The sequence below is a fragment of the Budorcas taxicolor genome, chromosome 15 (assembly GCF_023091745.1).
Source record: "Budorcas taxicolor isolate Tak-1 chromosome 15, Takin1.1, whole genome shotgun sequence".
NCBI classification, from domain to species: domain Eukaryota; kingdom Metazoa; phylum Chordata; class Mammalia; order Artiodactyla; family Bovidae; genus Budorcas; species Budorcas taxicolor.
The window spans coordinates 72,915,049-72,934,302 of NC_068924.1; the positions used below are offsets into that span (position 1 = coordinate 72,915,049).

At 55.5% G+C, this 19,254-nt stretch overlaps 1 protein-coding gene across 4 annotated transcripts in view; it reads left to right on the forward strand.

The window, feature by feature from the left end:
- The window catches only part of TSPAN18 (tetraspanin 18), a 204,050-nt gene that overhangs the window by 174,934 nt on the left and 9,862 nt on the right, over positions 1–19,254 (forward strand). For all 4 annotated transcript variants that reach the window (XM_052652650.1, XM_052652653.1, XM_052652651.1 and 1 more), the window contains 5 exons: positions 2,641–2,713; positions 4,939–5,133; positions 11,325–11,399; positions 12,415–12,513; positions 13,070–13,252. In XM_052652650.1, the coding sequence (XP_052508610.1) occupies positions 2,651–2,713; positions 4,939–5,133; positions 11,325–11,399; positions 12,415–12,513; positions 13,070–13,252 (615 nt within the window). In that variant the 5' untranslated portion in view covers positions 2,641–2,650. The remainder of the gene's footprint in view (positions 1–2,640; positions 2,714–4,938; positions 5,134–11,324; positions 11,400–12,414; positions 12,514–13,069; positions 13,253–19,254) is intronic.

A 19,254-nucleotide genomic window follows, 5' to 3' on the forward strand; every position in this document is an offset into this window, starting at 1 on the left:
CATCTCTCCCTCTGCCTTCCTCACCTTGGTCAGAGGCTCTTCCCAGGAGACACGTCGTCTTTTATTGCATTCGTCTGGGAGCCCAGCACTCCACAAGCTGCCCATTAGATGTAATCTCTAATGAACGTGATACATAATAAATACAGGTAGCCCGTTTATGAGCTGCTATGTTTATTATGCCCCTTAACTGCCAAACAGAGCCAGCTGAAGCCAGATCCAACCCTGAGGACTAGGCTTTGCCTGGGTGGGCAGAGGACGGGGCCCCAGAGCCCTGCCTCCTGCAGACTCTCTCAGCATCTCACAGGGGCGGTCCCTCCTGCCCTCCAAAGGCCCGTCCAAGTCAGAACCTGACAGCAGGAGCTCACAGGCCGTTAAATCCCTCTCCATCATTTTGCAGATGGAGATGCTGAGGCTGGACAGAAGTGACTTGCAGAGGTGGAGCTTGGGGCTCCCGGCTCCCAGTCCAGGGGTCCTTCTGCCCTTCTGTCTGCCTGATCACCGGCCCCCAGGACAGGGAGAGCGCAGGATGTGGAGTGGACCGAGGGGCCCACGCACAAGCTCCAGGAGGTTAAGGCCACCTCATCACCCTGAGCCTCAGTGTCCTCACCTCTGATACGAACCTGGTGCTTCCTGCCTATGACACTGTTGAAAAATTCAGGGAAGTCCCTTCCTGGAGCTGGCGTGTGGCTGGCAAGGAATCCGTCCTCGGTGCCTGCTCTTTCCTGTCTTCTTCCCCCTGTCCAAGGAGCATGGGGTCTCAGCAGATGTGTGGAGTTGCATCGGCCAAGTGCCCAAGGGAGAGGGGTCAGCATGCAGTGCCTGGGGTGCAGGTCATTATCCTGGGGTCCTGATCTCATGGGCCACAACAGCCCAGGGAGTCACCGGTGACTGTCAAGTTAGGTGTGTTCCTAGTAAGAGCTGTCCACCCCTCGCTGAAGCAGGTTCTGTGGGGAGCCCTGATGCAGGATGTCTCATTTAATCCTCACAACATGCCACGATGTAGGTCCTAAATACCCACTTTCATGGATGAAGAAACTGAGTCTCTAGAGGTTACATCAATTACCGGGCACAGAGGTAGAGAGGTGTGAAGAGCCGGGATTGGAGCCCAGGTGTGTCTGGCTTCAGAGATCCTGCTTGAAGCTGTCGTGTTCCAATGCAGGTTAGATGCTGCTTCTAGAAGGTCAGAGATGGAGGAGTTGGAGGAGGGTGGCTGGCTTGGTCTGGGGACCTGCTCTGGAGGTAGAGAGCCTGGGCTTGGAGATGATGCAAGAGACAAGGATGATCAATTGCCAGGGACGATGGTTTAACAACTGATGGGCATGACATGGACCAAGAGATGCTAGCTACACAGGCCTGCCATACCCACAGGTCCCCACTGCATCTCAGCCTTCCACTGGCTGCTGGGAGGACAGGGCCTGGAACAAGGATCCTTCCGGGCCTGCCATCCTCTCCCCAGGGCTGTCAGAAAGCAAGCCTGGGAATACTGAATACGGGGTACTGAACATGCCCACGACTTATGAGCACCTTGAAGGCTGACTTGTAACAGCAGATGCCATCTGCTTCCCCCAGGCACAGGGGAAGGCTGGTTTTCAAGCTGCAGTGCCTGGCATCAAGTCATTGCACAGTAAATGCTGGCAGAATAGAACTGTATTCAGTGGTCTGTCTGGCTGCCATGGATGTGCTTAAGAGTCCATAGGGACCAGGGAGGCTCCAGGGGGAGGTGGGATGCTATAGATCTCATGATGGAGGTGGTCAGGGTCAGGGGAGTGTCTGGGGGCTTGAGGCCCCAGGAGGCGCCAGCAGCTCTTTCCCTGTAACACCGCTTCCCCCGGGGGCAGGTCCTTCTGGTCAGAGGGCATGTGGGGTGGTAGGAAGTTTGTCAGGCCTGGGTCCCGCTCCTGCTCCGTGACCTCCGCAAGTCCTTCTCGGCTCTGAGCCTTAGTTTCTCATCTATCAAACGGAAGGCTCACGCCTGCAATCAAGTAATATCATGACGTCATACCTCTGAGCATCTGCCCCGTGGTGCTAAGCATGTTTATGCATTATTCCAGTTAATCCTCCCAACACCGCTGGGGAAGAAGCTTCTGCTTTTAATCTCCCTTTTCAACTTGGAGCGAGCAGGACTGAGAGAGGTGGCGTCATCTGCCTGGGTGCATGCGTGCATGCTAAGCCGCTCCAGCCGTGTCTGACTCTTTGCGACCCTATGCACCATAGTAGGCCAGGCTCCCCTGTCCATGGGATTCTCCAGGCAAGAACACTGGAGTGGGTTGCCCTGCCCTGCTCCAGGGGATCTTCCCAACCCCGGGACTGAACCCGCATCTTTTATGTCTCCTGCATTGGCAGGTGGGTTATCTACCACTAGCGCCACCTGGGAAGCCCCCGTTTGCCTGAGACCACGCAGCACATGAATGGTAGAGAACCCAGGCTGGCTGGCTCACAAGTCCTCGCTCCCAACTCCAGCCCCCCAGGGCAAAGCCCTGTGATGAGGACACTGTGATCAACTGTTCTCTCCCCCTATCAGCTCCAGAGGCAGACTGGCCGCTGGGACACCTCAAGGGGGAGGAGACAGAGGATGGGCAAGGGTTCTTTCTGGATGGGGTCCCCCAGCGAGAGGACTGAAGGGGCCTTGCTGTTTTGCAGGGGGATCACCATGGAAGGCGACTGTCTGAGCTGCATGAAGTATCTGATGTTTGTGTTCAATTTCTTCATATTTGTGAGTATTCCCGGAACATGTCTGGGGTTCTCCCCAGGCCTCAGCGGGGTGGGGGGAACTGACTGATGCTTGGGAAGAATCATGTTGGGCTGAGGTCTAGGGGCCAGTGCTAGAAGCTGCCCTACCTGCCTGGCTGGGGGTTCATGGTGGGGAGACCCCGAGTAGTGCCCACCCCACTTGGAGAGCCTGCCATCACAGGAGAGACGTTTTGCACAGCCCAGGGATAGTTCAGCTGTTCTAAAAGAAAAGGGGGCAGAGGCTTTAGCCCCGGCTACTATCCTGGGGTCTGACCCCTCTTAGGGAGTTGAGGTGAAAGGGAAGGTGGAGATGATCAGAGGGTAGCAGGGGCCGCCACCAAGCCAGGAATCCCTGAGCAGCTGTGGACACCGGAGCAGAGCCAACGTAGTCACCTGATGCAGTCTGAAACCTCTCCGGGTCTGAGACACCTGGGTTCCGCCCAACTCTGCACCTCACCCGCTGCGTCATCTAAAGCACATACCGCCTCCCTGAACCTCGGCATCGTCATCCCTTAATCTTCTACCTCAACAGATTCTTTGAAAATGAAGCAAGATAAGGATGTGCCTGGAATGTATTGGCTCCATCACCATCCAATTTATGGATTCTATACATGAAAGGACAGCATCCCCAAGGACTCAGGGGGCCAGCCCTGCACCCTGCCACAGCCCACCTGCTCTGCTCAGACCTATGGCCTCTCCCGGGAGCAGAGCCACACTCATCACGTGACCCCACCTCAACCTTTGACCTTAGTGCAGCCAAGACCTGGATGAGTAAAGACCCACTGAAGTCCGCCAGGGCAGGGTCACTAGGAAGGAGAGGCCCCTTCCGGTCAAGACTGACTCCGTCTGTCTGTCTGTCTCCAACTATTCTGTGTACACTTCAGCAACTTTCCTGGATTTCCTTCCCCTGCCCCTAATTTTGAAGAGCAGGCAATTCCACAGACTTGAATTCTAGACCTGACTTCCAAGCGGGGTGACCCTGGGCCACTCAGTTTGTGCCTGAGCCCCCCTTGAAGCAGAACTCAGCACGCAATCGTTAAACTCCCAAACCTCCAGCAGCTGTGAGGAGGGGACATGGGTTTTCCTGGAAGTTTTGTGGGGAACCAGGGGGAAAGGCAGGGCACAGCAGATGGCAAAATGTTGCTTCTGTTGTTGGCTGCGCCTGGGTCCCCAGGCCTCGCGCCCCACCCCTCCCTGCACCGCACCTGAAAGGACCATCTTTTGCCCCAAACTGTCCAGCTCTTCCCCCACTCACAGACCCCATCAGCCAGCAGTTTTAAGTCATTTCTCTGGTCTTCCCGCCACATGGGGATTTTAAGCCCTTCCCAGTCTTTAAAATCCATGATGCCAAATGATTTCTCCTGCAACAGATCTGTTTCCAATAGACTGGTCTGTGCCCAAGACCAATGGAACGGATGTCTATTGAACCCTGCTAGGCACCTTCAAGTCCTTGGGAGGTGGGAAACAGTATCTTCGTTTAACCATGAGGAAGCTAGGGCTCAGAGAGGTTAAGGCACTTGACCAAGGTCTCACAGCGAACGCGTGGCACAGCCCTTTCTCTGGACTAAGCTGCCTCTCTCCAGAGATAAGTAAGGCCTGGAGAGGCGGACCGTGGAGAGGAAGTCATGAACAAGAAGGCTTTCTAGGAGCGGATTTGAGAGTGGGGAGCCTGCCCCAACTGAGAGCTCCTGTGAGGACAACGAGGATGGCTTTGGTCTGTGTTTCCCAGTGTAGGGGTCAGAGCACGTTCACGAACTTGGGGAGCATCTTGGGGCTGGAGTCAGGGGGATCTGGGGCTCAGCCCTGGCTCTGATATGAACCTACTGTGTGACCTTCGGCAACTTGTTGGCCCCCCTCTGGGGCTCAGCGTGGAATCAGAGGGTTGGACTGAACGACCTCAGTGCCCAGCAGCTCTAACACTTAAGGAGACTAGGAACGTAGCAGATAGACTCTACAGGACATGGTTCCTGGCGGCCCAAAGTAGAGTGTTGGTCAGAGACAGGCTCTGGAGGATGCGTGATGCACCCTAGGTCAGAGTTAAGGAGGGACGTTCAAAGCAGAGGAAGACACAGAGGGAGTTTCTGCCCAGCTCACTCGGCACCTCCGCCCCAGGGCCTCGAGCAGGGAGCTGGTGTGTGTGTGGGGGGGTGTCTAACCGCCATGTCTCCCCATGTCTTCTCCGTGCTCCTGCCTGGCCTTGGGGAGCAGCTGGGCGGGGCCTGCTTGCTGGGCATCGGCATCTGGGTCATGGTGGACCCCACCGGCTTCCGGGAGATCGTGGCTGCCAACCCCCTGCTCATCACGGGCGCCTACATCCTCCTGGCCATGGGGGGCCTGCTTTTTCTGCTCGGCTTCCTGGGCTGCTGCGGGGCCGTCCGAGAGAACAAGTGTCTGCTGCTGTTTGTGAGTATCCCATGGGTGCCCTGGGGAGGGGGGTGGATAGAGCCCTGTACCTGCACTAAGGGGGACTCACACTGGGGTATGAGCCAGGTAGGCTGGCCTCCAGGAGCGGGAGAGCCACCAACCCTTGCCATATGCATCCATGCTGGCCCGGTGCCTGCCGCCTGGATGAGCCGCCCCCAGGCGCGCGGTGGCCTCGGCCTCCAGGTCCGAACGGCCAGGCTTCCCCACCGCAGGGTCAGCTGAGAGCACTGAGTCGTGATGCTTTTCGACTTGCTTGCTTCCGAGAACTCAAATAAAAGACGGAAGATCTTTCACATTTCCCCTTCTAAAATGGAACTGATATGATCTCGGTAGGTCCTTTATTCATGAACTGAATGGTCTTTGACCTGCTGTCACAGGCCACGTGATTTGCTCATGGTATAGGTGCATCGGGGGCTGAGTGACCATCCATAGTCATGTGGGGGGTTGGGGGGGCAGGCGAGCCCAGGAGGATGAGCTGGGTTTGTGTGTGTGACCTGCTCTGTCTCATAACAAACAGTGTGACTCTGGTTTAGTTTCTTAACCTCTCTGAGCTTTAGCATCTGCTGGTGAAGCGAGAGGCCAACTCGCTCGGCTGTAGACGGGAGTCAAACGAGACCAGCAGCGGGTTCCCGTTCCTCGGGTCCCCTGTATTCACACGGCCCTTTCTCTCCTCACTTGTCTGGCTTCCTCCCCTCCCAGGTGCCTTCAGGGTTAGGAAAACTGGGTTAAGCGCAATCTTGCCGGAAGGGAAGTTAAAAACAGCCCACCTTGGCTGTGCAGCTGGGCCAACTTGCAGACGCGCCTCACGAGCGAGCCGGCGGGTGGGTCAGGAGTTAAGCGATAGGGAGGCGTGGGCCGGTCAGCGATGCGTCCTCGCAAGGCGTCTAGCGCCCCCTGGTGGACAGCTCTGTGCAGTGTCCAATGGTGCTGGCGGTCTGGGCTTGGGGAGCCTGGGACTCAAAGGATCTGAGTACGGGGGTCCCAGGACACACCAAACCCATCCTCCCCCGCCCACCCTGCGCCTCGGTGCTTGGGGCTCATCCAGCATGAACGGGCTCATCTCTGACGCCAAGACAAAAACCACGCTGGCGCTCTGGGCCAGGAGCAAGCTGGGGGCCTCGCAAGCCCTCTCCAGCTAAGTGGCTCCTTCAGAGCCTGCCAGCTGGACGAGGCATCGCTCTCCCCAGTGCCTAGGGGAGAAGGCTGAGACCCAGGAGGGGGCTGGCTGCAGCTCTCCCCGGAGAGAGGCTTAAGTCCTGGCTGTGGCTGGTCTGCCCCCAACCTTAGAGTCTCCCCTCTCTCCGCCTCCTCCTCTGCGGTCTCCCTCCAGCCTCTGCTTCTCCCCTTCTTTTCTTGCTCTTCCTCTGCCTCTGCCTCCCTGTCTCTCTCTGCCTTCCTCCTGATCCCTTGGTTTCTGTTTCTGCTGCGCTTCCTTCTCCTTCTCCTGGACGCCCCCTTGTCTCTGCCCCTCTCTCCCTTCCCCCCACTTCCTGGACTTCCCCTGCCTCCCCTCTCCTCCTCCCCTTCCCTCTCGCCCAGTCCGCTCCACTATCCTCTCTGTCACAAGCCTAAGGCACACAACCCGAGGTCACAGTGCAGGTCAAAGGCAGGGGACGCTTGGACCCGGGTCTGCTGTCTCAGAGGGACTGGTCCAGAGGCTCCTCCCCTGGAATGCACTCAAGCAGTTCAAAACTCAGCCAAAATTATATGCAAAATATTATGTCTGGGCCTCTGTGTGTGTGCCTATACATGTGTGTTCTGTGTGTGTGTGGTGTGCATGCTTGCGTGTTTCTGGGACTCCCACAGCTTCTGGAAGGTTTTCAGATTGATTCATGATCTGAAAAGTAAGAAGAAACACTTTTTTTTCCCAACCTGGACTCAGCCATGCAGGGTGGTTCCAGCACCGAGTCTCACCCCTCCTTGTTTGTTAAAGAAGCCTGAGCCGCCTCGTCACCCTTTCGGGAAGAAGCAAAGACTAGTCTTGGGAGAAGCCAAGAGAGTGACTTCAGTCCCCTCTGGAACTGGGGCTCAAAGGCCCGCAGAGAGAGGAGGCCTGGAGATGGAGGTCACCTGGGGGGCCCCTGCCCCTGCTTGGAGGCTAAGCCCTAAGGGGTCCCAGTGACCCTTAGCCCAGGAACAATGGTTCTGATGTCACCTAATGACCTACTTTTCTAAAACATTTTTCCAAACAGTCCTGTTGATCAATTCTAGAGCATTTTCATGGACCACAAGACAACTTCAGCCTATTAGTGACATTTCGTGGCATCCTTTTTTGCCTGGCTGCTCACCTATAAACAGTTCAAGGAATGTTTCTAACCCATTTATTGAAAGCTTCACATTTTAAAAATATTTGATAACCAAGGCATGCTAAATTGGAAAAGAGAATAGCAAAAAGGGAAGAGTATAATTTAAAAGCGATAAAATGAGCTGAATTGTACAACAAGTATGTAAATTTGGTAAATATTATTAGAAATGAGAGCGAAAAGCAGATGTATTGTAGGCAGATGGGTTAGAAAAGTCTGGAAATGCTCACAAGTAGGCAAAATAGCAGCTTTTACCCCTTTATTAATCGCCTGATCCTAAGCAAAGCGTTGTAAATTTGATGTTGAGGAATTACTGGCAAGTGTGCCCTCAGACAAATGGGATGAGGTCAGATAACTCAAGAGAAACACACTCTGGGAAAGGCCCCGGTTCGGGGGAGCCCCAGAAAGCATCAGCCCTGTGGCTGGGTCCAGGCGGGATCCCCCTTCAAATAACCAGGAGTAATCTCGTCAAGCAGGAGGCAATTGTTTCATGCTGGAGATGCTGGCAGAAGTGATCTTGTTACTCATGTTGGCCCCACAGCCCTGCACTTTCCTCCAGGTGACTTACACACTCATGTCACCCGCTCCGTGCCCAGGCTTTTGGGGGGCCCTGCTTCAGGCGGGAGCAGTGGCCAGGAGATCCGCGGACCCTCTTCCTCTGGGGAGACCTGCTTTCCCCGTCAGTGAGTTACAGGTTTATTCTTTCATCCCATCTCATGACTTATGCTTTTCATCTCACGAATTTCATTTCATGGATCATGAATCTTGGCTCAGTGGAAACTCCATCAGAGAGGGGATCACATCGCCCTTGTGTGTATTTGTTTATCAGTACCTAGCACAGTGGGCTTCCCGGGTGGCTCAGAATGATAAGGAATCCACCTGTCAAGGCAGCAGATGAGGGTTTGATCCCTGGATCAGGAAGATGCCCTGGAGAAGGAAATGGCAACTCACTCCAGTATTCTTGCCTGGGTAGTCCCAGGGACAGAGGAGCCTGGCAGGCTACAGTCCATGGGATTGCAGAAGAGTTGGACACGACTTAGCAACTAAACTACAACGACCTAACACAGTACCTGTCACAGAGCATGTGCTCAGTAAACAGGCCTGGACTGAAGGGGCAGAGAGGGGGCCTGGGCCAGAGCATGGCCTCTGCAGTCAGAAAAGCCTGGTTCTTATCCCTCCCGTGCCACTTCCTGGCTGTGTGACCTGGGGTCAGTCACTTAAGCTCTCTGAACTTCAGATTCCTCATATGTAAGCTGAAGATAACAATACCACCTTACCAGCCATAATACTGTGATCACCATTCAATAAGAAAATGTACATCTTGCTTAACTCTGTTCCTGGCACATATAAGCATTTGATAAATTGAAAATGAAAGGATTGGTGTTGGTCCACAAGAGACCCTGCAGGCCAGCTGAGTCTTAAAACCTGGGCTCTGGTTCTGACAGGTCAGGAAGCAGACCTGCAGTAAGCCTCGCTGCAGTCAGCTGTGTGGGGTGACCTAGGACTGAAGTTGGGAGGTAGAGCTCCCCAGCCGGAAAAGAGAGTGACAGAAGGCCTCCTGTACCCTGGGCAGCCTGCCCCTGGCCACAGTGCCCATCCCATCCCCCTCCACTTCCACGAGCTGGTCCTTGGGTTAAGAGGTATGTTGCCCGCCTCTGCAGCCTCTCATCCCTCTGACAGTGATGAAGGGCCCTGGCAGGGCTCCTGGCACCTCCATTTGGCTGGTGACAAATGGTCATCTGGTTCTGTTTCACAAGGCCTCCATGGAGCCCCGCCCTGCCCTCTGCCCTCTCAATGGAGTTGCTGGCAGTCCTCAGGCTGCCATCAAGAGCAGCCTCGGAAATGGTTTCCACCCCAGTGATGTGACGGAGCTGTCTCTGCCTATCGATCTCAGCTTAGACAGTTATAAACTATGGATGAGACGGAGCTCGTGAACTCCGTGTGCTCATCACTCTGGGAGTGTGCGTGCACTTTCCAGGGGACTTAGCACCACCAGTGAGATAATGCGGTGCAGCGCCGTGCACAGTGTGAGAATGGCTCAGTGGTGGCTCAGAACCAAGCGCGAGCGTGGCCTTCCTGGAGACAAGCACTGGCATGGGTGGTCTCTGGAAAACGCATGATAACTATCACCTGTCCAGCGCTTGGCGCTTCCTGGGTGGCACTACTGTTAAAGAACCCACTTGCCAACTCAGGAGACTCAAGACACGCAGTTTCAACCCCTGGGTCAGGAAGATCCCCTGGAGGAGGGTGTGACAACCCAGTCCAGTATTCTTGCCTGGAGACAGTCCCATGGACAGAGGAGCCTGGTGGGCTACAGTTCACAGGGTCCCAAAGAGTCGGACACAACTGAAGCAACTTAGCACTCACGCACTCCCTCCGCATCCAGCGCTTAATACCTGGGCATGAATCGTACATGAGCCATTTCACTGAATCCTCTGGGCAGCCTGGCAAAGCAGCTGCTGACCATCAACACCCTTGTTCTATTGATGGAGAAACTGGAACCCAGACACGGTAGAACCTGATGGAGCCGGCCCAGCTGGCAAGCGGCACAGTGGAAAGAAACAGGGGACCTCCGATTCTAGAACGCAGGATCCTCACACCATGTTATCCTGGAGCCCAGGAAAGCCTCCAGGTCTTAAGACTTTCAAAGCAAGGCAGAGGGTGCTGAAGTGCTGAGGACAAGCTCAGGACCCTTCGCTTCCTTCCAGCCTGGGCACACACGGTGCACACTGGAAGTTCGGAGGACTTTGGCCCGAGCAAGGGAGCAGGTCCTGGGGCCACCGTGCGCGTGTGCGGCTGGGGCTTCAGGGCCCTGCTGGTGGTCTCCAGGTGGGGTGACAGCTCCAGGATGGTCCCAGTGCAAGCGGACAATGCTGAGTGATGAGGACACAACCATCCACCCACAACAGCACCCATGATGGCCCGGGCCTGGAGATAGCAGATAGCAAGGTCATTATGGTGAGCTGGTCACTCGTGGATTCATTTACTCATCGGAGAGCCATATACCAGCACCGGTGCTGTCCGGGCATCGAGAACACTGCCCGCTGGATCCCAGCTGATGGTGGTGATCCGGCAGGGCGCAGCGGCTGCGGTACACACTTCTGCAGGGCCCTGGGATGTGGGGGAGCCAGGAACCGAGTCTGGAAAGCAGCGTGCTGGTGGGCAAGCAAGGGCAGGGCCTCCCAGGGAGCTCAGCGTGTGAGGTGCCCGAGGCAAGAGGTGTCGTGGCGAGTTTGGGCGACATGGAGATATGCAGAGAGTGGCATGGGGTGGGGGGGAGTGTGCTCTGTTAGATTCCAGACTCCCAGCCCCTGGGTTTTCAGATTTTAATAGACATACCACCTTCCCTCCAATCGTGCTCCTTTATCGCAGCTGAAAAGTAACGTCACTGCCCCTACTACCCACGGGAATGAGGGGCAGCCAGGCAGGGAGAGGTGGCCTGGGCCTGATAGGGTGGGGGCAGCCAGCCAGGGATCCCCAGGGACTTCAGGATTCCCACTACTTGGACAGTCCACCTGGGGGAGGTCCAAACAAGTTTCAACATCGATATTCTTCAAGGGCTGCCAAGTACGGTTGCTCAGAGTTCCCACTGCACAAGGGCCCTCTAAAGAGTGCCATTTGCACAGAAGACATATCTGTATGTTTATTTGTTCCATATTTGTATTACAACCTTGTTGGCTCCAAAGATGGACTTTTGGGGTGTTTATTATGAAAAATGTCTGGTTTATGGCAGGTAAGTTCCTCAGTCTTATGAAATCGGTACATTGCCCCATCGTGTGACAGATGGAAGGGTGCCTCAGAGAGGGGTCAGCTGTCCGCTTCCTACCTGCCCTCGGGACTCACAAGGCTGCCCCCTTCTCTCTGCAGTTCTTCTTGTTCATCCTGATCATCTTCTTGGCAGAGCTCTCAGCAGCCATCCTGGCCTTCATCTTCAGGGGGAATGTACGTACCTGGCCTCGTGTGCCCTGGCCCATTCGTGGCCAGCCCCTCCGTCCCCAGAGGGTCTCACAGAGTCAGCGTCCTCCCCTCCAGTGTTTCCAGCTCCAATCACAATCCACCACCTCACCCAGTGAAGCCCCACAGCCCAAAAAGAAACCTGCGAGCCTGTCCCTGCAAGGGCTTTCCCAGAAGGTCAGAGTCAGAGGGCCCTTAAGGGTCTCCGCTCTTTCCAAGCGTCTGGTGCAACCCCATCCCTGACTCTAGAATCTTCCATTCTATGCCTTGCCCAGCACTGGCCCAGCAGCGGTCGTTTCATAGTCCAAGGATAGTCAGAGAGGCTTCCCACCCCGCAACCGACCCCCAGCCCCCACGCAGAATCTGCACCAAGCAGGAGAACAGGGCAGAGCCCTCCTGGATGAGGCCCTGGCAAGTATGCATTTTGGGCCACTTACCCCCAGAGACCATCTTATCCCAGAGGCTCTAACCACCGAAGGCCCCACCCTTCCCTGCAGAGGGGAGCAGGGTGATCAGGCCTCTGGGGAGTATTTTGAAGGTAGCAATGACTTCCAAGGGCCTCTGCGGCTCTGCAGAGATGTCTTGTTGCACACACAGTGGCTTCTTCAGGGCCCAGGACACAGCGCATCCGCTCGGCTCTGTCTGAGGAACAGCTCAGGGTTAGGGAGTGGCAGGAGGGGTGAGCCCCCCCGTGTGGACCAGCCACCCTCTAGAAAGAGCTGCAGTACCGGCAGAGGTTCCCAGGTGGTTGCTGAGGGCTGTGTGGGTAGTCTGCGTGTTCATGCTGGGGATCTGATGATGCAGGGAGGCCACAAGTGCTTAGAGGTGGGGGGTGGACCCCAAGGGCCCGCCCCAAGTCAGCTGCTCCCGAGGAGGGTCCCTGGCACTAGGGCTCAGAGGCCTCCCCCCACCCTCCCCCAGAGCAGATCAGTGGAGAAGCCTGGGAAGGGGCGCCGTATCTAGCTGCCATGGCTCTCAGTCCAGCCCCTCCCTCTGCCTCCAGCTCACCCGTGAATTCTTCACCAAGGAGCTCACCAAGCACTACCAGGGCAACAACGACACGGACGTCTTCTCCGCCACCTGGAACTCTGTCATGATCACGGTGAGTGGCCCCAGGGATGCTCTGAGCCCTCAGAGCCCTGATGCCCAGGGGAGCCATTATCTGGCCTCCAGAGCCTTGCTCTCTGCGCCTGTGCAGATATCAGTGATCAGTCAGGCACTGATCCGCCTGGCCCAGGCCCAGCCTCAGAACCGGCATCCATCCGCACAGCATCTTGGGCAGCCGTTGCCCATCAGCCACAGTCCGAACTCAGGGTGAAACCTGTTTGCCCTCCCTGTCTTGAGTCCTCAAGCAGTTGTAACTGTCATCAGTGATAGTAACCATAGCAACTACTTATTGAGTGCTGAGTGCCGGTGAAGTAGGAATTGTTACCACCTCTCTGATTTTACTGATGAGGACACTGGAGGCTCAGAGAGGCTGAGTGGCTTTCCCGGGGTTGCACAGGAGCAGGTGGAGCCAGCTCCTGCTTGGATCATGACTGCCCCCCCCGCCCCGCGCTGCCTCGCAGTGGCCTGTGGATAAGCTTTGCGTTAGCCTCCTCACTCTCATGCCTGGCTCCAGCTCCTACCCCCCACCCCCTTCTCTTTGCTCTGTCTAGTTTGGTTGCTGTGGGGTCAATGGGCCCGAAGACTTTAAGTATGCATCAGTTTTCCGACTCCTGACTTTGGACAGTGATGAGGTGCCGGAGGCCTGCTGCCGGAGAGAACCCCAGAGTCGGGACGGGGTCCTGCTGAGCAGAGAGGAATGCCTCCTGGGAAGGGACCTGTTCCTGAACAAGCAGGTACCAGGCCCTGCTTCCCTTGGCAGGGGAGACCTGTCCATCAGGAATGGTGGCTGGCCAAGCTGGGTGGGTGGCAGTGTGACCCCAGAAGATCTGAAGGCACTCAGGGAATCCCGTGGAAATATTGGCTGTGGTGTGGGACTCCTGAATGGGGGCTAAGGAAGGCTCCATTCATGCCCCTGAGATCCAGCCAAAGGGGTTAAAGGATGAGAATGGCAGACAGTCCATCAGTGGCACAGACCAGAGGAGTGGGCATTTTGACTGGGGTTCAAGGGTAACTAGGAGTTTTCCGGTGTTCCAAGTAGAACACTCCCTGAGCTTCTGGTACTGCAGGTCTCAAGAAGGAAAACCAGAGTTACACAGCAGGGCCCCTCCTCAGCTGTGCACTTTATTTGGGGAGAACCCACATTTGTCATGTGGAAGCACCCCCAGGCCCCAAGAGAATAAGATTTCCCTGACCTTAGCCTCCAAAGTCAGGGAAGCTCCTAGACTTCTTGGCTTCTTTTGCAACCCAAGGACTTCATCTAAGTCTCAGAAGAAGCCCTTTCCCGTCCTGCTATGTCCCCTCGGTGAGACACACAGTGCCCTTGACCTTGATCCCCCTTCCTACTTACCAGTCCCCACACTCCTCAGGGGGATGTGTGAGGCCAGGCTGGGGGAGGGCGGGGCAGTGCAGGGAGAATGAGGGTGAACCGAGCCCCACACCCCGTGCTTGATTTGGCCTCTGATGAGGCTCCCATGGGAGAGCTCCAGGTGCTGGGAACCGCAGCAGGGGACAGGAGGCAAAGCCCCTGTTCCTGCAGGGCCTACAGTCTGGCTAGAGGAAGCAGATGATAAGCAAGCAGCAAGCACATAAGAAGTCATAATCTCACATGAAGTAATCATCTCACTGTAAAGAAAATAAAACCGGATGATGGGCTAGAAGGGACTAGGGTGGGACGGGGGTAGGGCTTAAGACAAGGGGAATCCCCCCGGGGAAGGGGAAAGTTGGGCTGAGGCCTGGCCCGGCCATCTGATGAGACTCTTTCCAGCTTCAGCTTTGCCTCATAAACTCAGCACCCTCTTCTCCTGCACCTGCCCACGTCATGTCAAAGGATTCCCAGGCCCAGAGAGTCATGTTCCTCCATCCCTTATGGTCCTGTGTCCCTGCGTTGAGTGAAAAAGACCGAAGTACAGAAATAAAGGTCCTGGGATGAGGCTGCTGTGAGCTGGGGGCAGGGACAGCCACCCCAGGAGTTAGGTCTCAGCCCTGAGGAGAGGCTGCCAAGCACGGGGAGGGGGGCAGTTTCAGGCCGTGATGGCAGGCAGACCTGGGCTGTCAGCAGCCACGTCACCTTGGCCAAAACTCACTCTCTGGACCTCAGATTCCCCATGCAGTGGCAGAGACAGCTGGCTGCCCTCGTGTTCGGTTGAGGCTTCCTCCTTGGAAAGAGGAGGTTTATAGACCCAGTGACCACCAGGTTGACCTGCTCTTCCAGCCTCCCATGCAGCTAGGCTACGTGGCACGTTCTAGCCAAAGGGAGGAAAGTAGGTGATCTGTGCGCCTGAGCCATGTCCTGAAGAGAAAGTGCTGGGCCCACCCCTTCTCCCTCTCACCACCCCTGCCCCCAGCTCATGGCTGAAGCCATCTCAGACCTTGCAGGGGAGGGTGATCCCCTAGAATATCCAAGCATCAAGAGAGAAGGTGCTTGGGCCACCGACAACCATATGGAGCAGAGCAGCCAGCAACTCAGCGGTTGATCAGTCAGTTCAGTCGCTCAGTCGTGTCTGACTCTTTGCAACCCCATGGACTGCAGCACTCCAGGCCTCCCTGTCCATCACCAACTCCCGGAGTTCACTCAAACTCATGTCCATCGAGTTGGTGATGCCATCCAACCATCTCATCCTCTGTCGTCCCTTCTCCTCCTGCCTTCAATCTTTCCCAGCAACAGGGTCTTTTCCAATGAGTCAGTTCTTTGCATCAGGTGGCCAAAGTATTGGAGTTTCAGCTTCAACATCAGTCCTTCCAATGAATATTCAGGACTGATTTCCTTTAGGATGGACAGGTTGGATCTCCTTGCAGTCCAAGGGACCCTCAAGAGTCTTCTCCAGCACCACAGTTCAAAAGAATCAATTCCTTGGTGCTCGGCTTTCTTTGTAGTCCAGCTCTCACATCCATACATGACTACTGGAAAAACCGTAGCTTTGACTATGGTTTTGATGAATACAGGGTTTGATAAAGACAAATAAAACTTCTACCAATAGGACTGCTTGCTGCCTGCAGCCAAAGCTCTTTCCTAAAGCCACTTGAGAATTGTTCAGGGATGTTTCCCATGGGCCCTGTTCTTTTCTGGCTTCGTCCTCCACTACACTGCCTCCCTCCTTCTCCCAGGCGTGGCTTTGAAATCGAAGCTCATCAGAGAGATCCCTGGGCAGGTGCATTAGTTCCGTGACTCTTCCCCTGCTCCTCATCAGGACTGTCTGAGACTGACTTCTGGGATTCCTTTTCTGAGGCACAGGCATCCCCCCGAGCACTCTTCCTTTTAAAAGCTTCTGCTGAGGGACTCACTCTGTTTCTTCTCCAAAGCCGAGTTCCCTGAAGCCCGGGATGCATTTCTGACTTTGCCTCACTTCCTCATCACAGTGTTGAGTCAGTAGCAAAATATTTGAAACTGAAAATCTACACTTAAGGCAAATGCCTCTGTGTTTCACACACGGTAAGAATTCTGGAAGATGGTGGCTTCTTTATTTATCAGTGGCTCCATCATGTCAGCCAAGGCCTAGTCTCTGTAATCCTTGCAGCCTTTCCTTGTGCTTAGTACCTCACAGTGGCAAAATGGCTGCCATGGCTCCAGACATTCCACTTGTTGAAGATGGAAAGAAACTGAAAAGGCAGTGCCAGCTTCTTTCCCAGAAACCTCCCTAAGACATCCGCTTAGGTCTCATCGGCCAGGACTGTCACATGGCTGTCAGGAGCTGAGGCAGAGGGCACTCTTCCATGGGTACTGAGTTAGTCCACCAGTCCTGTTCATCACTGAATGCCAATGAAGAGAAATGAGGAAGTCCCCAAAGAACGTGATCCAAGATGAAAAATCAGGCTCCTCCATTGGTATCAGCTGACTCCACCATGGCAGCTTCTCCTGCTCATTCCTTGGCCTTCCCTGGGTTAAGATAGTCATATGGGCAAGTCAAGAATGTATTTCCCTGCTGGAAAAAAAAGTCAGGGGTTGTCCCAGGAGATGGTGACCTAGCTAGACCCTGACCCAAGAGGAAACCATCTATTTCCCCCACTTTTCAGGGTGGTCTCAAGTCTTCTCACCCCATAGCATCACTGATTCTCTGCTTTATCCTCATGGTTCCGCACCTGCTTCCTGGGTGGTCGTGAGTACGGGCGATGCTGTGACTCTCATAAACATAAATTTCTACACTCTTCTCTTCTTGACAAGGGAAAGGCACTCCAGCCAGAGAGTGAGATCAGCCTGTGCAAAGGCGCTGGGGTAGGAGGGAGCATGGTGTGTCCCAGCACCAAGGGAAGGCCAGTATGGCTGGAGGACAGTGAATACGCCAAGACTAGCTCCAGGCGAGGGCATCAGCAGGGCCAGACCATGCAGTGCCTGTGGGCCCAGGGCAAAGATGCTAGACAAGCAAAGAAGCCCAAGTTCTACGCGGGGTTGTGGCCCTGTTGGCTCTCTGGCTGCTACTGGCCAGGGGTTAGAGATGGGCCTGAGTAGACAGGAGGGATTAGAACACTGGTCCCAGTGAGAAATGAGGATGCGTTAGACCAGGATGATGGCAGAGGAGACACAGAGAAGTGTATGGATCTGAGAAAGGAATCAGGAGGTGAAACGGCGCCAGATTGACTCTGGGGAACGGAGGATGAGGCTGTGCTGGGAGTGACTCCGTAGGTTCTCGTTGGGGGGGACCTCGGATCTGCCCTGGGGCGAGTGGACTGTCAGCTGCCTTTGGGGCCTGCAGGCAGTGGGCAGCTGGACTTGCAGGGCTCAGGGGAAGGTCTGTGCTGGACGTAGAAACGTGGCTGTCTTCGTGGTGGCCCCTCTGGCCTCTGTCAGATGAGGTTGCAGGGGGCGGGTGTCTGCAGCCGGGAGTCAGGGTGGGGGCCTGTTCCCTCCCTGCAGAGATGGAGGGGAGGGGCTGCCAACAGCAGCACGGCTCAGGGACGCACAGTCTGGTGGCAGGGTGGGGAAGATGGTCCCTGTGGTGTCTCACTGGGCAGGGGAGAGGTCGGGGTGGCATCCATGCTGGGGGGAGGAAGAGGTGATACCCAGGGGTACCGGCTGGAGTTTGGGCCCTGAGCCAGGGACCCCGCCCGGATGAGCAGGAATCAAGGCTTCCTGATGCAACTGCTTCCCTTTAGAACAGAGCAGAGAAGAAGCTTGCACTCCCCTTAAGACCAACCTGTTCCCCTGCCTCCTTGGCGGTGACCCTGAGCCAGTGGTCGTCTGCGCCCTCCTTCCATTCCTCTTCCTCGAGGGGCTGGAATGGGGTCCAAGTCAGAAGAAGCACATGAGGCCCCAGCAGAGCCTGGCCAGAGGGGACACTCACTGAGTCCTGGCGGCATCTTCCATCCGCCCTCTGCCCTGGCTGCTCTCCCTGAGGGCTTCTCAGTAGCAGGGCCTCCGTCAGCCAAGCCATCTGTTTGGTTCAGCCCAGGGTGAACCTTTGGTGTCAGAGCCTGACAGAGAGCAGATGAGCAGTTAAGGCCCCGGGTGCACCCACAGCAGGCGAGGGGTGCAGGGACAACTTCCCTCGGCCAAATAAGGCCCCCTCCAGGCCTAAGAAGGCCCTCCAGGCCCAGGTGAGGCAAGTGAAAGTCAACATCAAGTTCAGAAGGGGGTTACTGCTTCTCCCATCCCCTTATGGTACAGGGGTGCATGTGTGCGTGTGGCAGGGGGGTCCACTGCTCCCCAGTTGTAGAGGGCAAACCCAGTTCTGCACTCAGACACTCCGACCCCCAGGCTGTGCTCTGAGGGGCCCAGAGAGAAAGAGCATGGTCCTAATGGGACTGAGGGGTGGGTCCCTGCCAGCACTGTTCGTGCTTTATCCGTAGCATCTCATCTTAGCGTCACACCAGTCCTAGGAAGTAGTTAGCCTACACAGGCCCCAGTCTTTGGATGGGGCAAAGGAGGCCGAGAAAAAGTAAGTACAGGCACACCTTGGAGAGACTGAGGGTTCGGTTCCAGACCATTGCAATGGAGCGAGGGACAGGAAATTTGTGGTTTCCTAGCGTCTATAAAAATTATGTTCACGGATTTCCCTGGAGGTTCAGTGGCTAAGACTCTGGCCTCCCAGTGCAGGGGCCCAGGTTTAATCCCTGACTGGGGAACTAGATGCCACATGCCACAACTAAGGCCTCGCACAGCCAAAGAAATAAGCAAATGTTTTTTAAAAAATGGTGTTTACACTACACCTCAGTCTGTTATGTGTGCAATCACTTTACATCAAAAGAAAAAAAATCAGCATGCCTGCCACAATTTTAAAACGTTGTATTGCTAAAAAATGCTTACTGTCATCTGAGCCATCAGCAAGAGGCAGTGTGTGCTAAGTTGCTCAGTCATGTCCGACTCTTTGCAACCCCATGGATTGCAGCCCACCAGACTCCTCTGTGGAGAAGGCAATGGCACCCCACTCCAGTACTCTTGCCTGGAAAATCCCATGGACAGAGGAGCCTGGTGGGCTGCCGTCTCTGGGGTCGCACAGAGTCGGACACGACTGAAGCGACTTAGCAGCAGCAGCAGCAGCAGACTCCTCTGTCCATGGGATTCTCCAGGCAAGAATACTGGAGTGGGTTGCCCTGCCCTCCTCCAGGGGATCTTCCCGACCCAGAGATCGAACCCACATCTCTTACATCTGCGCTGGCAGGTGAGTGCCTTATCCGTAGCATCTCATCTTATCCTCACACCAGTCCTAGGAAGTAGTTAGCCTACACAGGATACTTGCTTCCCCTAGTCCCACCTGGGAAGCAAGAGGTAGTAGTCCCATCAAAGATCGCTGATCACAGACCC